This window comes from Budorcas taxicolor, chromosome 2 (assembly GCF_023091745.1).
Source record: "Budorcas taxicolor isolate Tak-1 chromosome 2, Takin1.1, whole genome shotgun sequence".
Lineage (NCBI taxonomy): Eukaryota > Metazoa > Chordata > Mammalia > Artiodactyla > Bovidae > Budorcas > Budorcas taxicolor.
In genome coordinates, this window is record NC_068911.1 from 171,287,023 (window position 1) to 171,304,688 (window position 17,666).

The following is a 17,666-nucleotide window of genomic DNA, read 5'->3' on the forward strand; positions in this document are numbered from 1 at the left end:
GTGTTTTATACCTTCAGACAGAGAGACAGGGTAGGTGTTTCCATCAGAGAGGCACTCCCAACCCTGAATACCAGACTTTCACCCCCCAAATTTAGGACCCTAAGGCAGGAATTATCTCTCTACCATTAAGTCAAAATTTTTCAGGCTGTAGATTCTCTCTCCCATTAGACTGGAAGCTCTGGGGGACAGTCAGTTACTCCCCCGTCCGGCGAAAGAGGCTTTTGAGGGGGCAAGGCTGCCCCCAAAGGTTTGGAGGTCTACCAGTTAGACACATTGATCCCAACACAAAACTTTATTGTTGATACACGATACCTGGCCCCACCGGCCTCATCTTTCTCCTCCTGGTACTTGGGCCCACTTAGACCCCATGTAGTTCTGGTCTAGCAGGGGACCAGGGATGCCCATCTTGAGGGCAAATCCTGGCTGCCTTGGCCAGCAGCCCCTTGTGGGCTCATCCTTGCTGTAAGGCTCCACTCTCATCCACCATCCTTCTCCATCCGTGCTCCTCTGGACCTGGGCTCACAGGCCCAAGTCCTACAGACACCGCCCCCTTCCATCCCTAGGCATCTGCCCAGGTGTAAGGCAGAGGATGGGCTCAGGCCAGGATGTGCCACACCATGCCAGCAATGCAGGAAGACGCAGCGGCTGGGTGTGTGCTCATGCCCATTGGCTCCTGTACTGCCCTCTCAGCGGCTGGCCTTTCGTTTGTTAACATTTGTGTTGGATTCCTGAACCTGCAAACCAAGAGGTCTTCTTGTCAATCCGCCACCCCTGACATGGCAGACGCCCCCTTACTCCCCTCCTCCAGCTCAACAGCGGCTCATCCAGGCTTCCCAGGGAAGTCCTCCCCATCTAACTCTCAGTCTCCTCTCTGACCGTGGAGCTCTCCTCTCAGGCCATAGCACCCACAAGGCTCCCAGGTCAGATGGGATGGGAAGCAGAGAAGGAAGTGAAATGTGTGGGAATGTGCTTTGTTCTATGGGGCTTCCCAGGTGGTGCCAGGGGCAAAGAACCCACCTGCCAATGCAGGAGACGTGGGTTCGATCCCTGGTTCAGGAAGATCCCCTGGAAGGGGGCATGGCCTATTTCTCCCTAGAATTTTCCTCCCTCAGGAGGCTGCTCCTCTTACGTACCTGACAGGACCTGGGGGGGGTCCTATACCCCCCGTGGTGGACCTAAGCATCTGCCACTAAGCAGGAACTGAGCCGCTCAAGTCCCCTTAAGAGGAAGCTTGAGGGCGCTGAAGGCCAAGATGGCTCAGTGTGCAGAGCCCTACAGGAGGGGCAGGGCCTCCCAGAAAAGCTGGAATCTAACCAGATGGGCAGTGACTGCTGGGGTGCCTGGGAGTCTAGGGGGGTGGGCCAGACCTTGAAAAAGTCAGAAACCTTGACCAAGGAGGTGGTGGCTGGGCTGGGTGAGCACTGATTGGGTAGGAGAGGGAAGCTGAGAAGCTGCACCTTTTTCCTGTTGACGAGCGCGGTGATCAAGTCTTGCTCGCGAGTCATCTCACGGATGTCCACAGAGGACCTGCTCTCCAAGGACATGTTCCACGACAAGTGCCTCTGCATCAGCTCCTCCTCCTGCTCCTGGTTGAAGCGGATGGAGCGGACCTCGTCCACTATCCTGAAGGTGGAAGGGTGAGTGCGTTCCGAGGGAGGGGGTTGGGGGGGCGGCCCTTCCATCTCTTTCCTGGGGTCCAGCCCCATGCACCCTCCCCACCTTGACTCTGATAAAGACCCAGGCCAAGGCTCAAGGCCCTTTGTGAGATTACGAGATGCATATCCTGCACAGACAGGCTTGGGGGGGAGCCTGGGCAAGTCACTTAACCGCTCTGGGTCCCAGGGTCCCCATTATCAATAAGGGCATGAGGCCAGAAGAATCTGAGGGTCCACAGAGCCCTGCCTCCTGAGACTCTGGGGTTACCCCCAGTACCCGCCCTACGTGTTGAGCTCAGCGCGGATCTCCTTGTATTGCATCAGGTTCTCCTGTATCGCCTCGAGCACCAGGCAAAAGTTGTCGCATGTTCTTTCCGAGAGGTTTGTCAGGGAGCCCCCCATAAATGGCTCTTGGGGGACGCCAGACATCTCCGAACGGGCGACTGCACAGTGCACCAGCGGCAGCTTGTTATTCCCATTTCCCTTCTTGTCGTCTACCTGGGGAAGGGAGAACGGAGAGGGAAGGATAGCTTAGCCGGCACCCCCTCCCCTGGCGCCTTCCTGCTTGACTTCAGGGGAGATGAGTCTCAGGACGCCAGGGTTCTCATGCCCCTCGTTTCAGCTCCAACCAGTCTTAGCCTCCCTCCTTTACTGTGGGAGCCCAACTTGAAATGCAGAAGTCTGTCCCTCACCTCTGAAAATTCTCACCCCTTTTCACAACTTAGTGCTTCCCCTACCTCCTGATAAATCCTACCCAGCAAACTTCTGAAACCCTAACTGCTCTCAGGCCACAGGCCACAGCCCTCAGCACTTTACACAATACTCCCCACCTTTTGGAAGCTCTACCCCCGGATGAGTAATACTATAGCTAATGTTCATCGAGTTCTTACTATGTGTCAAGTACTGTTCATTGACCCATGAAATCCTCATAATAGCCCTATGAAGTAAACAGAATTATTATCACTTCCATTTTATAGAAGAAGAAATTGAGGTTTAGATTGGTTTAAATGCCCTAAGGTCACCCAGCTGCTCACTTTCACGTTGTCACAGAGAAAGATACCAAGGAACTCCACACGCTCAGAAGCCCCAGTCGGTGAACTGGCACTCAAAGTGGGGATTGCTGCCTTCAGGCCTCAGGCTTGGCTTTCTTTAGGCCCTCGAGTGTGTGAGCGCGCACACACACACACACACACACACACACACTCTCAAGTTAGCACTCATACACTGTCCCCTTCCCCCCTCTGCCCTCCCTATCTCACTCACCTCACTGAAGGCTATTTGATGCTGCTGCCCCTGTTCTGCCTTCATCATTTGCTCCAGATTGGTGGTCACCACGACGACCAACAGGTTGATGCCAATGAAGGCACCGATGGTGATGAAGATGGCAAAGTAGATGGCGCCCCCAATCGCCACTCCGTACGCCCCTGTCTCCATCCTGGAGATGGCAGTCAGGGGCCCTATCACCTCCCTGGCCCTTTGGGCCTCAGTTTCTCCTCATCTACGAGATGGAGAAATTATCTCAAAGCCTACTGGGACTTCTGCCGCCTCACTGCTGCTGTGCAGATCTAAGGCCCGACTCCTGATTGTCCCCACAGCTGCTCTTGAATGAGCACCCGCTGCTCTGCCAGACAGTGGGCCGCCCTCAAACCAGCCCTGCAAGGTGAGCATTCATACACCAGCATTCTCAAATTTAATCTATTGGCTGTACTTTTATCATGTCATTCTTATTATAACTCAGGTTTGTTATAGAAAAATCAGAGGGAAAATATATAGGAAAAAAAATCCCACCACTGTTAATACCTATTGCAAACTTCCCATAAAACATTTTCCCAAATAATAGCTTTTGCTCTCTTGCTACACATGTGTGTGTGCGCGTGCACACAACGTCAGTCTCTACTAATCCTCAGAGCAACCCATGACATGGCTACACGTCGTATAATGATCTCCAGTTGGCACATGAGGAAACTGAGGCTCAGAAGGTTGCATGGCTAGAACAGCGGGGCAAAGACTCAAAAGCCCAGGCCACCTTCATTTCACATTCCATGACTTGTCCACTGCCTATAATGTAATGGGTAATGAGGGTAGAAGCCCCTTTACGAACTGGGCTTCTACTCTCACACGAGGAAGATAAAAGGAAATCAGTCAGTGGGACCCAGCCCCTGAAATGGCCTGGAACAAGTAGGATTTGGGCTAAATGGAAAGAGGTAAAGAAGAGAACCTAGGCAGCCCTCTGCGGCCAAACATGACCTTGGACAGTGGGTCTCAAAATGAATAAAATGAGACCTTACGTTCCCAGGAGTTGAGGCAGTCTGGTGGGCTCCCGTGTGGACAGGGAGCTGCCTTGGGACCCTAGGTGCAACCACAGACCTGCTGCCTGGCCCAAGGCCAAGCTGCCCAACTGCTGAGCATGAAGGGAGACTGCAGTCCATGAACAAGACTGCAGCGGGACTTTGAATACATGGAGTTTCATAGGGACAAGGCTTCAAGTAGATTACAAAGCTAGAGGCCCCAGCCCCAGGAGTCTGCTTTTCTCCAGTTTAAAGCCCCAGGCACCACGCCCGCTTCCTGCCACCCTCACCCCAAGTCCTGGAGCCCCACTCCCACCTGAGACCCCTTCTCCCTCCTCAGGTGGTTTTTTTGCCCCTGGATGCCCCAGCCCCTCCCCGCCTAGCTCAGCTGGACTGGGGGCCCAGAAGCCCCATGGGCACTCACTGAAAGTCACTGTAGATGTCCACCCAGCCATCCTGGGTGATGCAGATGAAGAGGGTATACAGGGCAACCTGCATGTTCTGGAAATGCATGGGCACGAACACACCAAAGAGAGTGACCCCAAACACGGAGAATACCTGCCGGAGAGATGGGAGACCCACCCCGGACTTCACCCACAGGCCTGGGACACAGGACATGCAAAGGAGCTGCCAGGGGAACCACAGGGAGGCAGGCCTCTCCTCCTCTCATCTCCAAACCCTCCTCCTCTCCGCTCCAGACACCCCGTATCCCCACTTAGCCAGGGGCCTGCCCAGGAAAGGGGGGCGGCTGGGGGCAGGGGAGGGCGCTGACCAGCATGAAGAAGAGGATGAGGACCATGATGTTGGCCATGTCGGGCACCGACTGCAGGATGACGCGAATGATCCGGGCCAGGGGCTCCACCGCCATGCACACGTGCAGCAGACAAAGTGCCCTGCGGCAGAGCCTCTCAGGGGTGCCCCTCGGCCCTTCCCAGACCCCTCCTCCTCACCATCGCCCCACCTGCCCAGAAAGGCAGAGCTGATGCCCACCTGCAACAATCCCCTCCCCTCTCTCCCGGGATCCAGACGGGTCCCTTCTTCGCTCCGAGTCCCCAGCTTACCTGAGGGTGTAGGTGATAGCGACGGCACTGAGTTCATTAACGAAAAACCCCAGGAGCAAGATAAAGATGATAAGGAAGTTGAGGATGTTCCAGCCGTCCTGGGGGGTGGGCCAGCCCCAGCAGGGTCTGTCAGGCCCAGCCCATGGGTTCATCCTGGGTCTGCCCTCCCCACAGCCTCAGGATGGGGGACTCCCAGTGCTCTCGGAACAGGGCCAGTCACGTGCCACCCACTGTGGTCCTGCTGTCACCCCCTAAACATGCCACCAAACACCCAAGCACTTGCTGTCTCATACACGTGTCCACAGCCAAGTGCAGTGTCTGAACACACAATCGAGTCCCTCGTATACGCCAGTTCCTAAGCTGAGCGCCCACCTTGGCTAGTGTGCTGCTGACAAAGGCCTTGCCCTGCAGTTAGGTGACCTGAGAGCGTTTGGAGGCTCCAGCTTTGTGGGACACACACTATAGTTAATAAAACAAAATTAAATGAAAACACTAAGGAACAGGGCTTTAAGAGCCACTTCGGAGGTGAACTAACTCTCACCATGGAAGAAAGGCACAGTTGGCAAGCTCCACATCCAACATGGCACAAACTCCTTTAGAGTACGGACGGAGGAAGGAAGCTCACACGTACGACAAATTCAAGCACAACCGCTACGGGGGAAATCTTCTCTAATAAACAGCCTGCATTTTCCTTTGACCAGTGATCCCACTTCTCGATATCCATCCCACACAAACTCTGGTGCAACTACAAAATGACCTTTGTAGAAGGCTGAAAATAACTAAAGTGTCCAGGATTATAACAGCACACCGGCTGGCTAAAGTATACGTTCATTCAATGGAGTACAGAACAATGAGAAAGGTCTCCCATACAGCAGCATTTATACTACGTTACTGTACGGAAAGGGAGGACTAAAAATATATACATATTTGCTTATGATTGCAAAATAAACACTAGGAGGATAAACAAGAGATTATAAATAACAAAGATTATCTGAAGAGGGCGGGGGAAGGGGACAGGGATGAAGGGACAGAGTAGAAACAAGAATTTTGTATGCTCCTTTCAGTACAGTTTTGACCAATATGTAGCTGCATTAAATATTCAAAATGAAAATAATTTTTTTTCCTTTTTGAAAAAATATTATTTGGCTGCAATAGGTCTTCATTCCAGCATGTGGGATCTAGTTTCCTGACCAGGGATTGAACCTGGGTTTCCTGCATTGGGAGCATGAAGTCTTAGCCACTGGACCACCAGGGAAGTTCCAAAGAGAAAACTACTTTATTTTGAAAAAATTACTTTAATGGGAAAAAAGTTCTTAAATTTATTGGGCAATCCAATAAACACAAGACTTCCTGGTATGTCACATTCAGAGTGTTGGTGCCTAAACATACACCAGGAGACACAAGGCTGCCTGTCTACAGATCCATCCCTGTATCCATTCAATATTAAGCTCCTACTCTATGCCAGTCCATTCTGAAGGAGATCAGCCCTGGGATTTCTTTGGAAGGAATGATGCTAAAGCTGAAGCTCCAGTACTTTGGCCACCTCATGCGAAGAGTTGGCTCATTGGAAAAGACTTTGATGCTGGGAGGGATTGGGGGCAGGAGGAAAAGGGGACGACAGAGGATGAGATGGCTGGATGGCGTCACTGACTCAATGGACGTGAGTCTGAGTGAACTCTAGAAGTTGGTGATGGACAGGGAGGCCTGGTGTGCTGCGATTCATGGGGTCGCAGAGTCGGACACGACTGAGCGACTGAACTGAACTGAACTCTATGCCACACCTCAAATCAGATCCTGAAGATACAGGATTTCTGCCCTGCTGAGCTCATAGGCTATTTTGAGGGAGGTGGACAGACAGTAAATTTTAACTCCTGGTGAGAGACTCCAGGAGTTGGTAATGGACAGGGAGGCCTGGCATGCTGCAGTTCATGGGGTCACAAAGAGTCGGACACGACTGAGTGACTGAACTGAACTGAACTGAGAGGTGAGTACACAATGTTAGGAGACAGGGCAACAACTAACCTAGCTTAGGAGAAACAGAAAGACTTCCTGGAAGAGAAGACATCTGAATGAGTCTTAAACTGTTAGTAGGAGAAAAGCAAGTGAGTAAGCGGTAAGGAGCTTTCATAGACTAGATGTCAGCATGGACAAAGGCATGAAAGTGAGCAACAGCAGTGTGTGTATATATATGTATGTGCGCGTGTGCACACGTTTAAGTGTGTCTTTAGGAATGTCACTACAAGCAGCTTGATGTAGCTGGAACATGCAAGGGTGAGGTGAGGAGTGATAAGGCTGCAAAAGCAGACAGAAGCCATTTCATGGAAAGCCTTAAGCACAGTTGAGACAGGCTGGGACCTAGCACTCTGCTGCAGTGCTGCACTGCTTGCCCCTGGACACACCTCTACTGGAGCAACAAAATACAAAGAAACTGTATGGGACTAAAAATAACTAAGTGCATGTGCAGATGGGACAAATTCGGGATAAAAGATACAAAAAGACCAAAAAATCCAATTGCCACTTCTAAATAGCCAGGAGCAAAAACAGGATGTTGGGAGCAAAATCAGGGTATTGCAAATGCCCCCCGGAGAAGGCAATGGCACCCCACTCCAGTACTCTCGCCTGGGAAATCCCATGGGCGGAGGAGCCTTGTAGGCTGCAGTCCATGGGGTCGCTAAGAGTAACGACTGAGTAACTTCATTTTCATGCACTGGAGAAAGAAATGGCAACCCACTCCAGTGTTCTTGCCTGGAGAATCCCAGGGATGGGGGAGCCTGGTGGGCTGCTGTCTATGGGGTCACAGAGAGTCAGACACGACTGAAATGACTTAGCAGCAGCACATGCCCCCTGCACACAACACTACCTAAGGGATGGGCAAACCACCTAAGACACCCCTCCAGTCTGACTCCAGACACACCCCTACCCCCACCCCATGTAAGGAACAACCTTGCCTTAATCAGGGATTAAGGGAACAAAACAATCTGTTACTTGTTCTCCTTCCCCTCTACTGCAACAGGGGCCCTAAAAAGCCTTGCCTGAATCTCTTGTCTGGCCTCTAGTCAGTTTCTGTTGATTGGAGAAGGCCAAGGACTGTTGGTATCACAATGAGGCACTTAGGCCTGATCCTATAAACAACTGGGAGCCACTGGAATGTTTAAGGGCACTCTACTCTGTCTTGGGCTTTGGGGAAACTATTTTGATGGCAGGTGGGGTACACTGGAAGCCAGTGTCCTGGAAGCCATAGCAACACCCTGGTGAGAGAAGACAAGACAGGAACTAGAATGGGGTACCAGAGCTGCAGAGGTGGCCAGAAAATTGAGAAACTCTTAGGTAGTAAAATAGTAAGTAATAGAGTGGGGAGGTAAGAAGGAGCCAGGAGCCACATGAGCACTGTAGAAAACGGGGCATTGGGGGCAAAACTTTGGGGATCCCCATGCGGCTGGGTAATATTTGAGATATTAACTTGCAGATTTTCCTCCCTCCCCTGCCTTCTCCCTTTCCATCCACCCATTCAGTGCAGAGTAGTCCTTGTACACTGGGATCAGGAGAGGGGCTGGGGGTGGGGAAGAAGACAGCACAGGGTCTCTTACAAGCCCTGGCTTTTGGCACTGGGAGGCTGGCCCCAGATAAGGGTTAGGGCTTGGGACATTCATTTTCAGCCATTAATTCTGGAGGGCGGTTTTGCCTTCCAGAGGACATTTGGCAGTGTCTGGAGATACCCTTGATTGTCACAGCTAGGAAGATGTTTATGGCATCTAATGGGTAGAGAGGCCAAGAATGCTGCTAAACATTCGACAATGCACAGGACAGTCCCCTCCCAAGGAAGAATTATCTGGGCCAATTATGTCAACAGTGCCAAGGCTGAGAAATCTTGTCCTTGAGGAGATATGCAGAGTGGCTGGGAGGAACACAAAATTTGCTCCCATTCTCTTGTGCTAATGAAACGCTAGAGTTTAGCCTTGGAAGTGCAGGCCCTCCTAACTGCTGCTGCAAATGAGACAGGCTGGAACCTGGGACCCTTTGCTGCAATGCTTGTACTTGGACAAACTTCCTCAAGCAAGAAAATACAAACAAACTGTAAGAAACTAAAAATAACCGCCTGCAAGAGCAGTTGGGGCAAATTATGGACAACAAGATACAAAAAGACCAAACAGCCCAAATGCCATTTCTGAAGAGCATGGAGCAAAAGCAGGGGGTTGAGAGCAAACGCAAGGGGTCAAAAGCAGTACTTGAACATGCCTCCTGCACACACCACCACCAAAAGGGCAGGCAAACCACCCAAACCACGCCTCCAGTCCGACCCCTGGTCACCCCACTACCCTCACCTCATACAAGGAATCAGGGAGAGATGAGCAAAGGAAACTGTTACTTGTTCTCACTCCCCACTGTAAGGCCAGACCCGGAGGCCATGATGGGCCGCCCCTCCTCTCCCTCCCGCCGGCGGGGGAAGTCCCTAATGGAAGGCGCCTCCCAGATCCCGGGGACCAATGACAGCACACTTCACCAGCTAAAGCCGCCCCACCCCAGCCACGAAGAAGGACCTGTCAGCCCGCAACGCCTCAGCCTGGGAACCTATCCGATCCCCCGTCCATCTAGCCTGACCATCCCTCGCAACGAACGTATAAAAACCACCCCCAAACCACCCCCAACACAGTCTGGGACGCGGACTTCCTCTACCTGCCTCGTTTGGGTCCAGAACCCCGGCCGGGAACCCCGCCCGGGAGCGCTTCGCCATTAAAAAGCCTGTGAGACACTCTTTTGGTGTCCTGGTCTTTTAACTAACACCCACTGCTACTGCAGAGGCCCCAGCAAAGCCTGCCTGAATTTATCTAGCCTCTGGACAATTTCTATGGGCAACAAAAGAAATCTCAGGACTACTTTCACATAAGAAATGCTCTCTCTTAGGGAACAAATATCTGCCTGTATCCTGAAGAGTGGTACACTGAAATATTCACAAAATCATGGTACCTGTTCTCCTCTCAAGCTGGTTTTAGAAAAGGCTGAGGAACCAGAGATCAAATTGCCAACATCCGCTGGATCATGGAAAAAGCAAGAGAGTTCCAGAAAAACATCTATTTCTGCTTTATTGACTATGCCAAAGCCTTTGACTGTGTAGATCACAATAAATTGTGGAAAATTCTGAAAGAGGTGGGAATACCAGACCACCTGACCTGTCTCTTGAGAAATCTGTATGCAGGTCAGGAAGCAACAGTTAGAACTGGACATGGAACAACACACTGGTTCCAAATAGGAAAAGGAGTACGTCAAGGCTGTATACTGTCACCCTGCTTATTTAACTTCTATGCAGAGTACATCATGAGAAACACTGGACTGGAAGAAGCACAAGCTGGAATCGAGATTGCCAGGAGAAATATCAATAACCTCAGATATGCAGATGACACCACCCTTATGGCAGAAAGTGAAGAAGAACTAAAAAGCCTCTTGATGAAAGTGAAAGGGGAGAGTGAAAAAGTTGGCTTAAAGCTCAACATTCAGAAAACGAAGATCATGGCATCTGGTTCCATCACTCCATGGGAAATAGATAGGGAAACAGTGGAAACAGTGTCAGACTTTATTTTGGGGAGCTCCAAAATCACTGCAGATGGTGACTGCAGCTATGAAATTAAAAGACACTTACTCCTTGGAAGAAAAGTTATGACCAACCTAGACAGCATATTCCAAAGCAGAGACATTACTTTGCTGACTAAGGTCCATCTAGTCAAGGCTATGGTTTTTCCAGTAGTCATGTATGGATGTGAGAGTTGGACTGTGAAGAAGGCTGAGCACCAAAGAATTGATGCTTTTGAACTGTGGTGTTGGAGAAGACGAGAGTCCCTTGGACTGCAAGGAGATCCAACCAGTCCATTCTGAAGGAGATCAGCCCTGGGATTTCTTTGGAAGGAATGATGCTAAAGCTGAAACTCCAGTACTTTGGCCACCTCATGCGAAGAGTTGGCTCATTGGAAAAGACTTTGATGCTGGGAGGGATTGGGGGCAGGAGGAGAATGGGACGACAGAGGATGAAATGGCTGGATGGCATCACTGTCTCGATGGACGTGAGTCTGAGTGAACTCTGGGAGTTGGTGATGGACAGGGAGGCCTGGTGTGCTGCAATTCATGGGGTCGCAAAGAGTCGGACACGACTGAGCGATTGAACTGAACTGAACTGATTCTCCCCTCCACCATGGAGACAAATAACTATGCACCATCCTATTCTCTTTTCTGTTAATAAACATCCTCCCAAGTGTTGTTCTCACAAAGCAGGCTTTAAGACATCCACATTTTAGATAGAAATATTGTTCTAGGTTCTATATTCTGTGTTCTATGAAGTGACACTTCTAAGCCCTGGAAAGCTTGTAATTCTAATTGGTTGTCCTGATAATGGTATTTAAATGATGCTTCCTTTTTAAGAAGGTATAAAGATTTGATGGGTAATTTTTTTAAAGCCTCTTCTTGCACATGCCCAAAGACAGATAAATCTCTTGACTCCAGAAATCCTTTAACTCTAGAAGTCCTATTTAAACAAAGAATTTGAGTCTTTGTTTCATTTTATGTAATGTTAAGATCTGTTCCTACCGAGATATCTTTTTGATACTCTTCCAAATAGGAGTCAGCAAACTATAGCTCAAGGCCAAATCTGACCAGCAGTCTCTTTTTTTAAGACCCATGGGTTTAGAATGATTTTTACATTTTTAAATGGTTGGGGGAAAGCAAAAGGAAAATAATATTTCATGACATGTAAAATTTAAAGTTCAAAGGTCAGTATACACAAAATTTATCTGGAACATAGCCATGCTCATTTGTCTATATACTGTCTATGGCTGCTTTGTGCTTTTACAGCAGAGATGAGTGTTTGCAACATATACTATATGGCCCACACAAAAAATATTTACCTGGCCCTTGAGAAAATTAGCTTATTCTTATCTCGTGGCTCAGACAGTAAAGCGTCTGCCTACAATGCAGGAGACCCGGGTTCGATCCCTGAGTTGGGAAGGTCCTCTGGAGAAGGAAATGGCATTCCACTCCAGTACTCTTGCCTGGAAAATCCCATAGATGGAGGAGCGTGGTAGGCTACAGTCCATGGGGTCGCAAAGAGTTGGACACTTCACTTTTGAGAGCGACTTCACTTTTGAGAAAATTATAGGGAAACCTCCCTGCAATGCAATTGGATGGCCCAAAGGGGGCGCTCTCATGCAGTACCACTAGATTACTAGTCGATTACACGAGTTATCAATTACAGACTCAGAATAATCACCAACTGAGAAAGAATCATCAATTAGAGGGCCCACAGGAAAAGAGATACATAGCATCTCCTGCAAGAAATCTAATATTCCAGCAACTCAGCTAATAAGACCATTTCACCCTGCACTCTCACTTTTCTTCAGCAGGTTTTTGTTCAAATCAACCTCTCCTAACTGCCTCCTTTTTCTCCATAAAATAACGTTTCTCTCCATTTTTGGACTTGCTGTGGCTTTTGCTATAGCTTGCTAGTCCTGAATTGCAAATCCTCTTCTATTCCCAAATAAACCTCCCCTTTTGTTTTGCTGGTAAAATAATTGACTTAATTATCTTTAAGGTCAACACCCTTTACAGAAAATCTCTGCTGACCCCTCTGCTCTTGAACCCTGTAAATTAAGGTGTGTGTGTGTGCGCTAAGTTACTGCAGTCATGTCTGATTCTGCAACCCTATGGACTGTAGCCTACCAGGCTCCTCTGTCCATGGGATTCTTCAGGCAAGAATACTGGAGTGGGTTGCCCTGCCCTCCTCTAGGGGATCTTTCTAATCCAGGGGTAAATTAAGGTGGATACTCTCAATTGCATTTCTCTGAGAAGGAAATCAAGGTTTTCCCAAGAGCACAGAACTAGGGAAAGCTGGATCAGGAACGGGGACCCAGGAAAGCTGCACTTCCAGTACAAATTACTTTCTGCCACATCACAGACATCTCAGAAGTCGGTCTTTCTTTCTTCGTGCATGCAGATGAACATACACATGCAATCACACACACACACACACACACTCCTCAGGTTTCAGGGCCAGGTGCACGGTGGTGGGGACAGGATGGGATGCCAACCCTAAGGAGGAGTAGAGGTGATGGCAGGGAGGGCCCAGGATCTCACCTTCCAGAAAATCCAGAAACCATTTAACCAGCCGAGAAGAAGTTCACAGATAAGGGTGGTCAGCACAATGTCATCTATGGTAGAGAACAACTCATAGTGTTTCTACATGGAAGACAGAGAAAAAGAAGGGCAGAAAGGTCAGTGGAGCGGGGCCTTGGCAAGACCAGGGACAGAGGCTGTCTGTAGGGAAGGGGAGGCCCAGATTCTTATTGCTTTTCAGCCTCAGCATCTTTGTAGCGCCCTTCAGAGTAACCCTTGCACATACGTGCCAGGCACCGTTCTTAAGACCACAAGCTTTTTTCATGTTACCATCACCATCATCCTGCAAAGTAGGTTTTATTCCCATCTTGCACTTGAGGAATCAGAGAAGTGCCCAAGGTCAAACAGTTAGTGGTAAAGATTGTTGTCTGACTACAAACCTTGGAAAAGGGAGGTGGAGAAAGGCAGAACAGACTCCAGGATCGGGAGGGAAAGCCCTGGCCCTTGAGATGGAGGACACCAAGTCCCATCCTTGCTTCTTTGGTGGTCTCCACCACTCCGGCTGCACTAGCTCCCAAATCCCCAGGCTTGGCTTGACCAAACTCCTGAGTAGCCCCCTACTCAGGGGTCCAAGATATGCTCCTGGGGTGGATGGATTGATGGATGGATGACTCCATGATTCTGAATTCTGTTTGAAACAACTCACTTTCACGCCAACTCCTGTTAAGCTGTGACACTGCTGTTGTTTGTGACATGAACAGCCCCCAGCCCCCTGATTCCACTTTGCCAGACAAAAGTCACCCGACTCCCCCTCTTCTTTACCTCCGTGGCCCACAGACTCAGGGCTTCTTCACGCCTCCTGCTCCCCACACCTTGCCACCAGCTCCATCCGCCAGCCAGCGTGAGGCTGGACAGAGTTTCTTCTTTTTCTCTCAGCCATGCAGCACAGCATGTGGGGTCTTACTTCCCTGACCAGGGACTGAACCCACGCCCCTGCAGTGGAAGCGTGGAGTCTTAACCACTGGACCACCAGGGAACTCCCTGGGCAGAGCTTCCTAAGTTCAGATGGGAGCTGAAGTTTATGGGCTCCCAGCCTGTTCCAAATTCCCAAAGGGCAACATGGGCCAGAGGTATCTACCTAAAGCAAGGAAAGGCGTTTTCCTTCCCTTCATCTTTCCCTTCAGCTCTACCCCACTGGCCACGGGTGGCAATAGCCTCTCCTTTCTATTTATTGAAAGAGCTTCCTGAACAGTTGCCCTGCCTTCTCCAAGTCATGAGCATCTGTGGTTAAATCAGAGTTGCATTTTTTACCCACAAACCTTCCAAGACTCACTATGGCCTGCAGGGTGAGGTACAAAACCAGTCTGGCATTTACAGGTCTCTAGGATCTGAGCTTCACAGCACATATCCTCTACCAGGCTTTTTTTTAGCATTTTTGACTTGGACTCAAAGCAATACATATTTTACCCCATAATGGTCTCTCTCCCTCTGGCTCCTCCCCTCCCTCCCTCTTCCCCACCAGTAGCTACTTCATTCTTTTTCATTTTGTTTGATTCTACATCAAAAGCTACCTGAATTCTGAACTGTTTTCATGATCCATTGATGGGTTTTGATCTGCCCTCCAGTCACTCTTTCTGCAAACCCTGGCAAGTGGGTTTCTGCCTCCACCACATCAGAGTTAGCTCCTGTCAAGGTCACAGGGGCAAGATCCAAGGGGGGTTTCAGAGTCCTTTTCTGGCCTCGTGTCCTAGCCACATCTGATGCTGCGCTTGCTCCCTTGGATGCTCTCCTGGGGATCCTCTCATTCCACTGGCTGCTCCTCCTTACTACCCTTTTGCATCTCCTCTTCTATTTTCTGCCCTGTACTTAGAGGCTCTTCTCAGAGAGCTCTGTCTTGGTCCCCTTCTTACTTGGTACTCTCTCCCAGGCAACCCCATCCATTCCTTGAGCTTCAGCAACCAGCTCCCTGGATGCCAGTCACCCTCACATTGCCATACTTTAAACCCTGGCTTGCCTGGATAAACATCAAGGTCCTACTGTATAGCACAGGGGACTATAGTAATATCCTATGACAAACCATAATGGAAAAGAATATAAAAAAGAATATATATATGCATACATAACTGAATCACTGCTGTACAGCAGAAATTGACACAACACTGTCAATCAGCGATACTTCAATTTAAAAATGAAAGCAAAAAATAAAGAAATAAACCTTGGCTTGTGGTTCATGGGGTCACAAAGAGTCAGACACGACTGAGCGACTGAACTGAACTTCCAAAGACAGCCTCCTTAATATAACTTGAAGATGCTGTGTGATCTGGCTGTTGACCGCCTCTCTGAACTTCCCAGTCACCACATAGGAACATTTTAAAAACACTGGCTTTCAATAGGACAATTTGCTCATGTGGTGGACTCCTTGTAAGAAATTAAAACCTCAAGGATAAGACCCAAGTCACAGTGAACTTCACCAGAACTCACTTCCATGCGGTTTCTTCTGCCCAAAACATTCTTCTCCACCTCTTTCTGCCTGGCCAACACCTACTCATTCTTTATTCTCCACTTTAATGCCCCTTTCTCCAGAAAGCCTCCTGACCCCAGGATTAGGTCCAACTCCCCCTTCAAGCCTCCACACACTCTCTGACACCCAGGCACTTGCAATAACACGTTTGTTGTGTCTGTCATATTCATACCCGGCACAGAGCCCGGTATCTGCTGCAGAGTGATTCTCGCTCAGTGATTATTGATTAAAATGGGATACCCTTCCCCACAAGACACCATTGGCCTGCCTCTGCTCACACTATTTTTCTCCTGTCCTTCCTCTGCAAATCCAATGCATTTTTCAAAGCTGGGGCCCCTCCACCATGAAGTCTTCCTTGAGCTCAGTGCTGAAAGGCCCTTGAAAAGCATCCAACCCAACCATCATGAAAAGATGAAGAGTCTGAGGCCCAGGGAGGGAGGTGCCTTTCCTCGGCCCCTGTGAGATGAGTGAGAGCAGGGGTCAGGCTGGAGTCCCACCTGGCCAAGCATAGAGTTGGTGCGGAGAGCGATGGTGATGGCGTTGACCACCAGCAGCACGGCCAGCAGCACCTTGGAGGCCGGGTGTCGGAGAAGCTGCTTGACATACATGCGCGTGATGAACTCCTGCATGTCCCAGGCATCCTGGGAGAGGATGGGGGACCTTCCTTCAGGCAGGTGTCACCATAGGAGGCCTCTGCCTGCAAGTTTGCTCTCAGTGAATAGGGAGCCATGGGGGCCACTTTCTGGGGGGAGAACTTGCCTGACAGGGGATCATGGAATCAGGGGCATCAGTGTAGAGGTCACTACTTAAACAGTCACTAAAAGGGCCCACTCTTGGAGGTGGTCTTTGTTGGGGTCATTGCAAGGGAGACTCTTTTGGGGATCTCTGCTGGGGAGTGGCTTTCATTATACAGGGGCTCCTGTGAGGGTCACAGCCAGGAGGTTACTAACATATCATGGCTGGAGAGCAGGTCACTGCAGGGATCCCTACTGGGACGTTTAGAAGCAGAAGGGGCAGTTATCCTGAGGGCCTGTGGCCCCATGGATACTGCGGCAGAGGGGTCACCATGAGGGTGAGGATGGCTGCAAGCCCCCGACAGGCTGCACGCCCAGCCTCAGCCTTACCTTTCTGCTGGTGATGTCTCGGCGGTTGATGAGCACTTGCTCCTCTCGCCGGTAGGGCTCTTGAGCAGCTCTCTGCAAGGGTGAGGAGGGGGCCCATCAGGGTAGCCTGTGCCCCTCCAGACCCAGTCCAGTCCTCTCATGCCCCACCTCACCCCGGGGATGCCCAGCTTGGGTAGTACAGCCAGGCAGGGGCCGCCTACCAAGCGGTTCAAAGGTTTGATGTAGGTGGTGTCGGTCCACTGCTGCCACCAGCTCCTTTGGTTATCTGCCATATTTCTCAGTCTCCCCCCTCACTCCTCAAAGAAACGTCACTCCAAGCGAGCCTGCCCGCCCCTCGTGGTGATATCACAGAGGCCTCTGTGACCCCCCCCAGCTGTCCGCATTCCAAGGAACTCCTGTAGCAAGAGAAGCTCCTCCCACTGACTCCTGTGGGTGTGCCACAGAGGAGGCCGAGCACACGGGGAGGTCACAAGTCGGAGGCTGGTGAGAGCAGGTCAGGTCTCTTGTGCAGCCTTGATGGAGACACAGGGGCAGGTCCCTGCTCTGTGTCCAGGAGCTGGAGGTGAGACCCAGCTAAGGAAAGAGAAGAAGAGAAAGGTGTTTCATTCTGGGGTCCTCCTCCGAGCAGACTTCATCCTGCATCCCTGCCCACCGGCTACACCATCCCACCACCCCAGTCTCCAGGGCTGCCCTCCTGCCCACCTTTCCATGGGAGGTATGTTTCCCCATCTGTAGAGGAAAAGGTTGGTCTCTGTTTCTCCCCTGCTCCCCCCTGGAGATGGGGCAGATCTCTGAAGGGCTGGGGAGAGATGGGCGTTAAGGAGAAGCCGCCACCATCCTGATAGGGATGTGGCTTCAGCTAGAGACCCCGCAGGTGGGCTGTGCAATGGGCTACTTACCAAGAGCATTCACCCCCATCTGAC

The 17,666-nt window shown here is 50.4% G+C and overlaps 1 protein-coding gene across 4 annotated transcripts; it reads right to left on the bottom strand.

Annotated features, from left to right (window-relative positions):
* Window positions 1-318: 318 nt before the first annotated feature.
* On the bottom strand, window positions 319-17,536 carry CATSPER4 (cation channel sperm associated 4). Of its 4 annotated transcripts, XM_052654649.1 has the most exons (12): window positions 17,446-17,536; window positions 16,944-17,316; window positions 16,744-16,815; window positions 16,117-16,260; window positions 13,120-13,221; window positions 5,005-5,102; window positions 4,716-4,836; window positions 4,368-4,501; window positions 2,919-3,090; window positions 1,942-2,153; window positions 1,458-1,623; window positions 319-734 (listed from the first exon to the last, which is right to left on the bottom strand). In XM_052654649.1, the coding sequence occupies exons 2-12, from the start codon at window positions 17,013-17,015 to the stop codon at window positions 687-689; spliced, it is 1,341 nt and encodes a 446-aa protein (XP_052510609.1). In that variant the 5' UTR covers window positions 17,016-17,316; window positions 17,446-17,536; the 3' UTR covers window positions 319-686. The 4 variants fall into 4 exon arrangements, with proteins under 4 accessions (XP_052510609.1, XP_052510616.1, XP_052510603.1 ...); XM_052654656.1 differs by lacking the exon at window positions 17,446-17,536 and having other exon boundaries at window positions 16,117-16,316; window positions 16,944-16,981; XM_052654643.1 differs by lacking the exon at window positions 319-734 and having other exon boundaries at window positions 1,176-1,623.
* Between the last annotated feature and the right edge of the window lie 130 nt (window positions 17,537-17,666).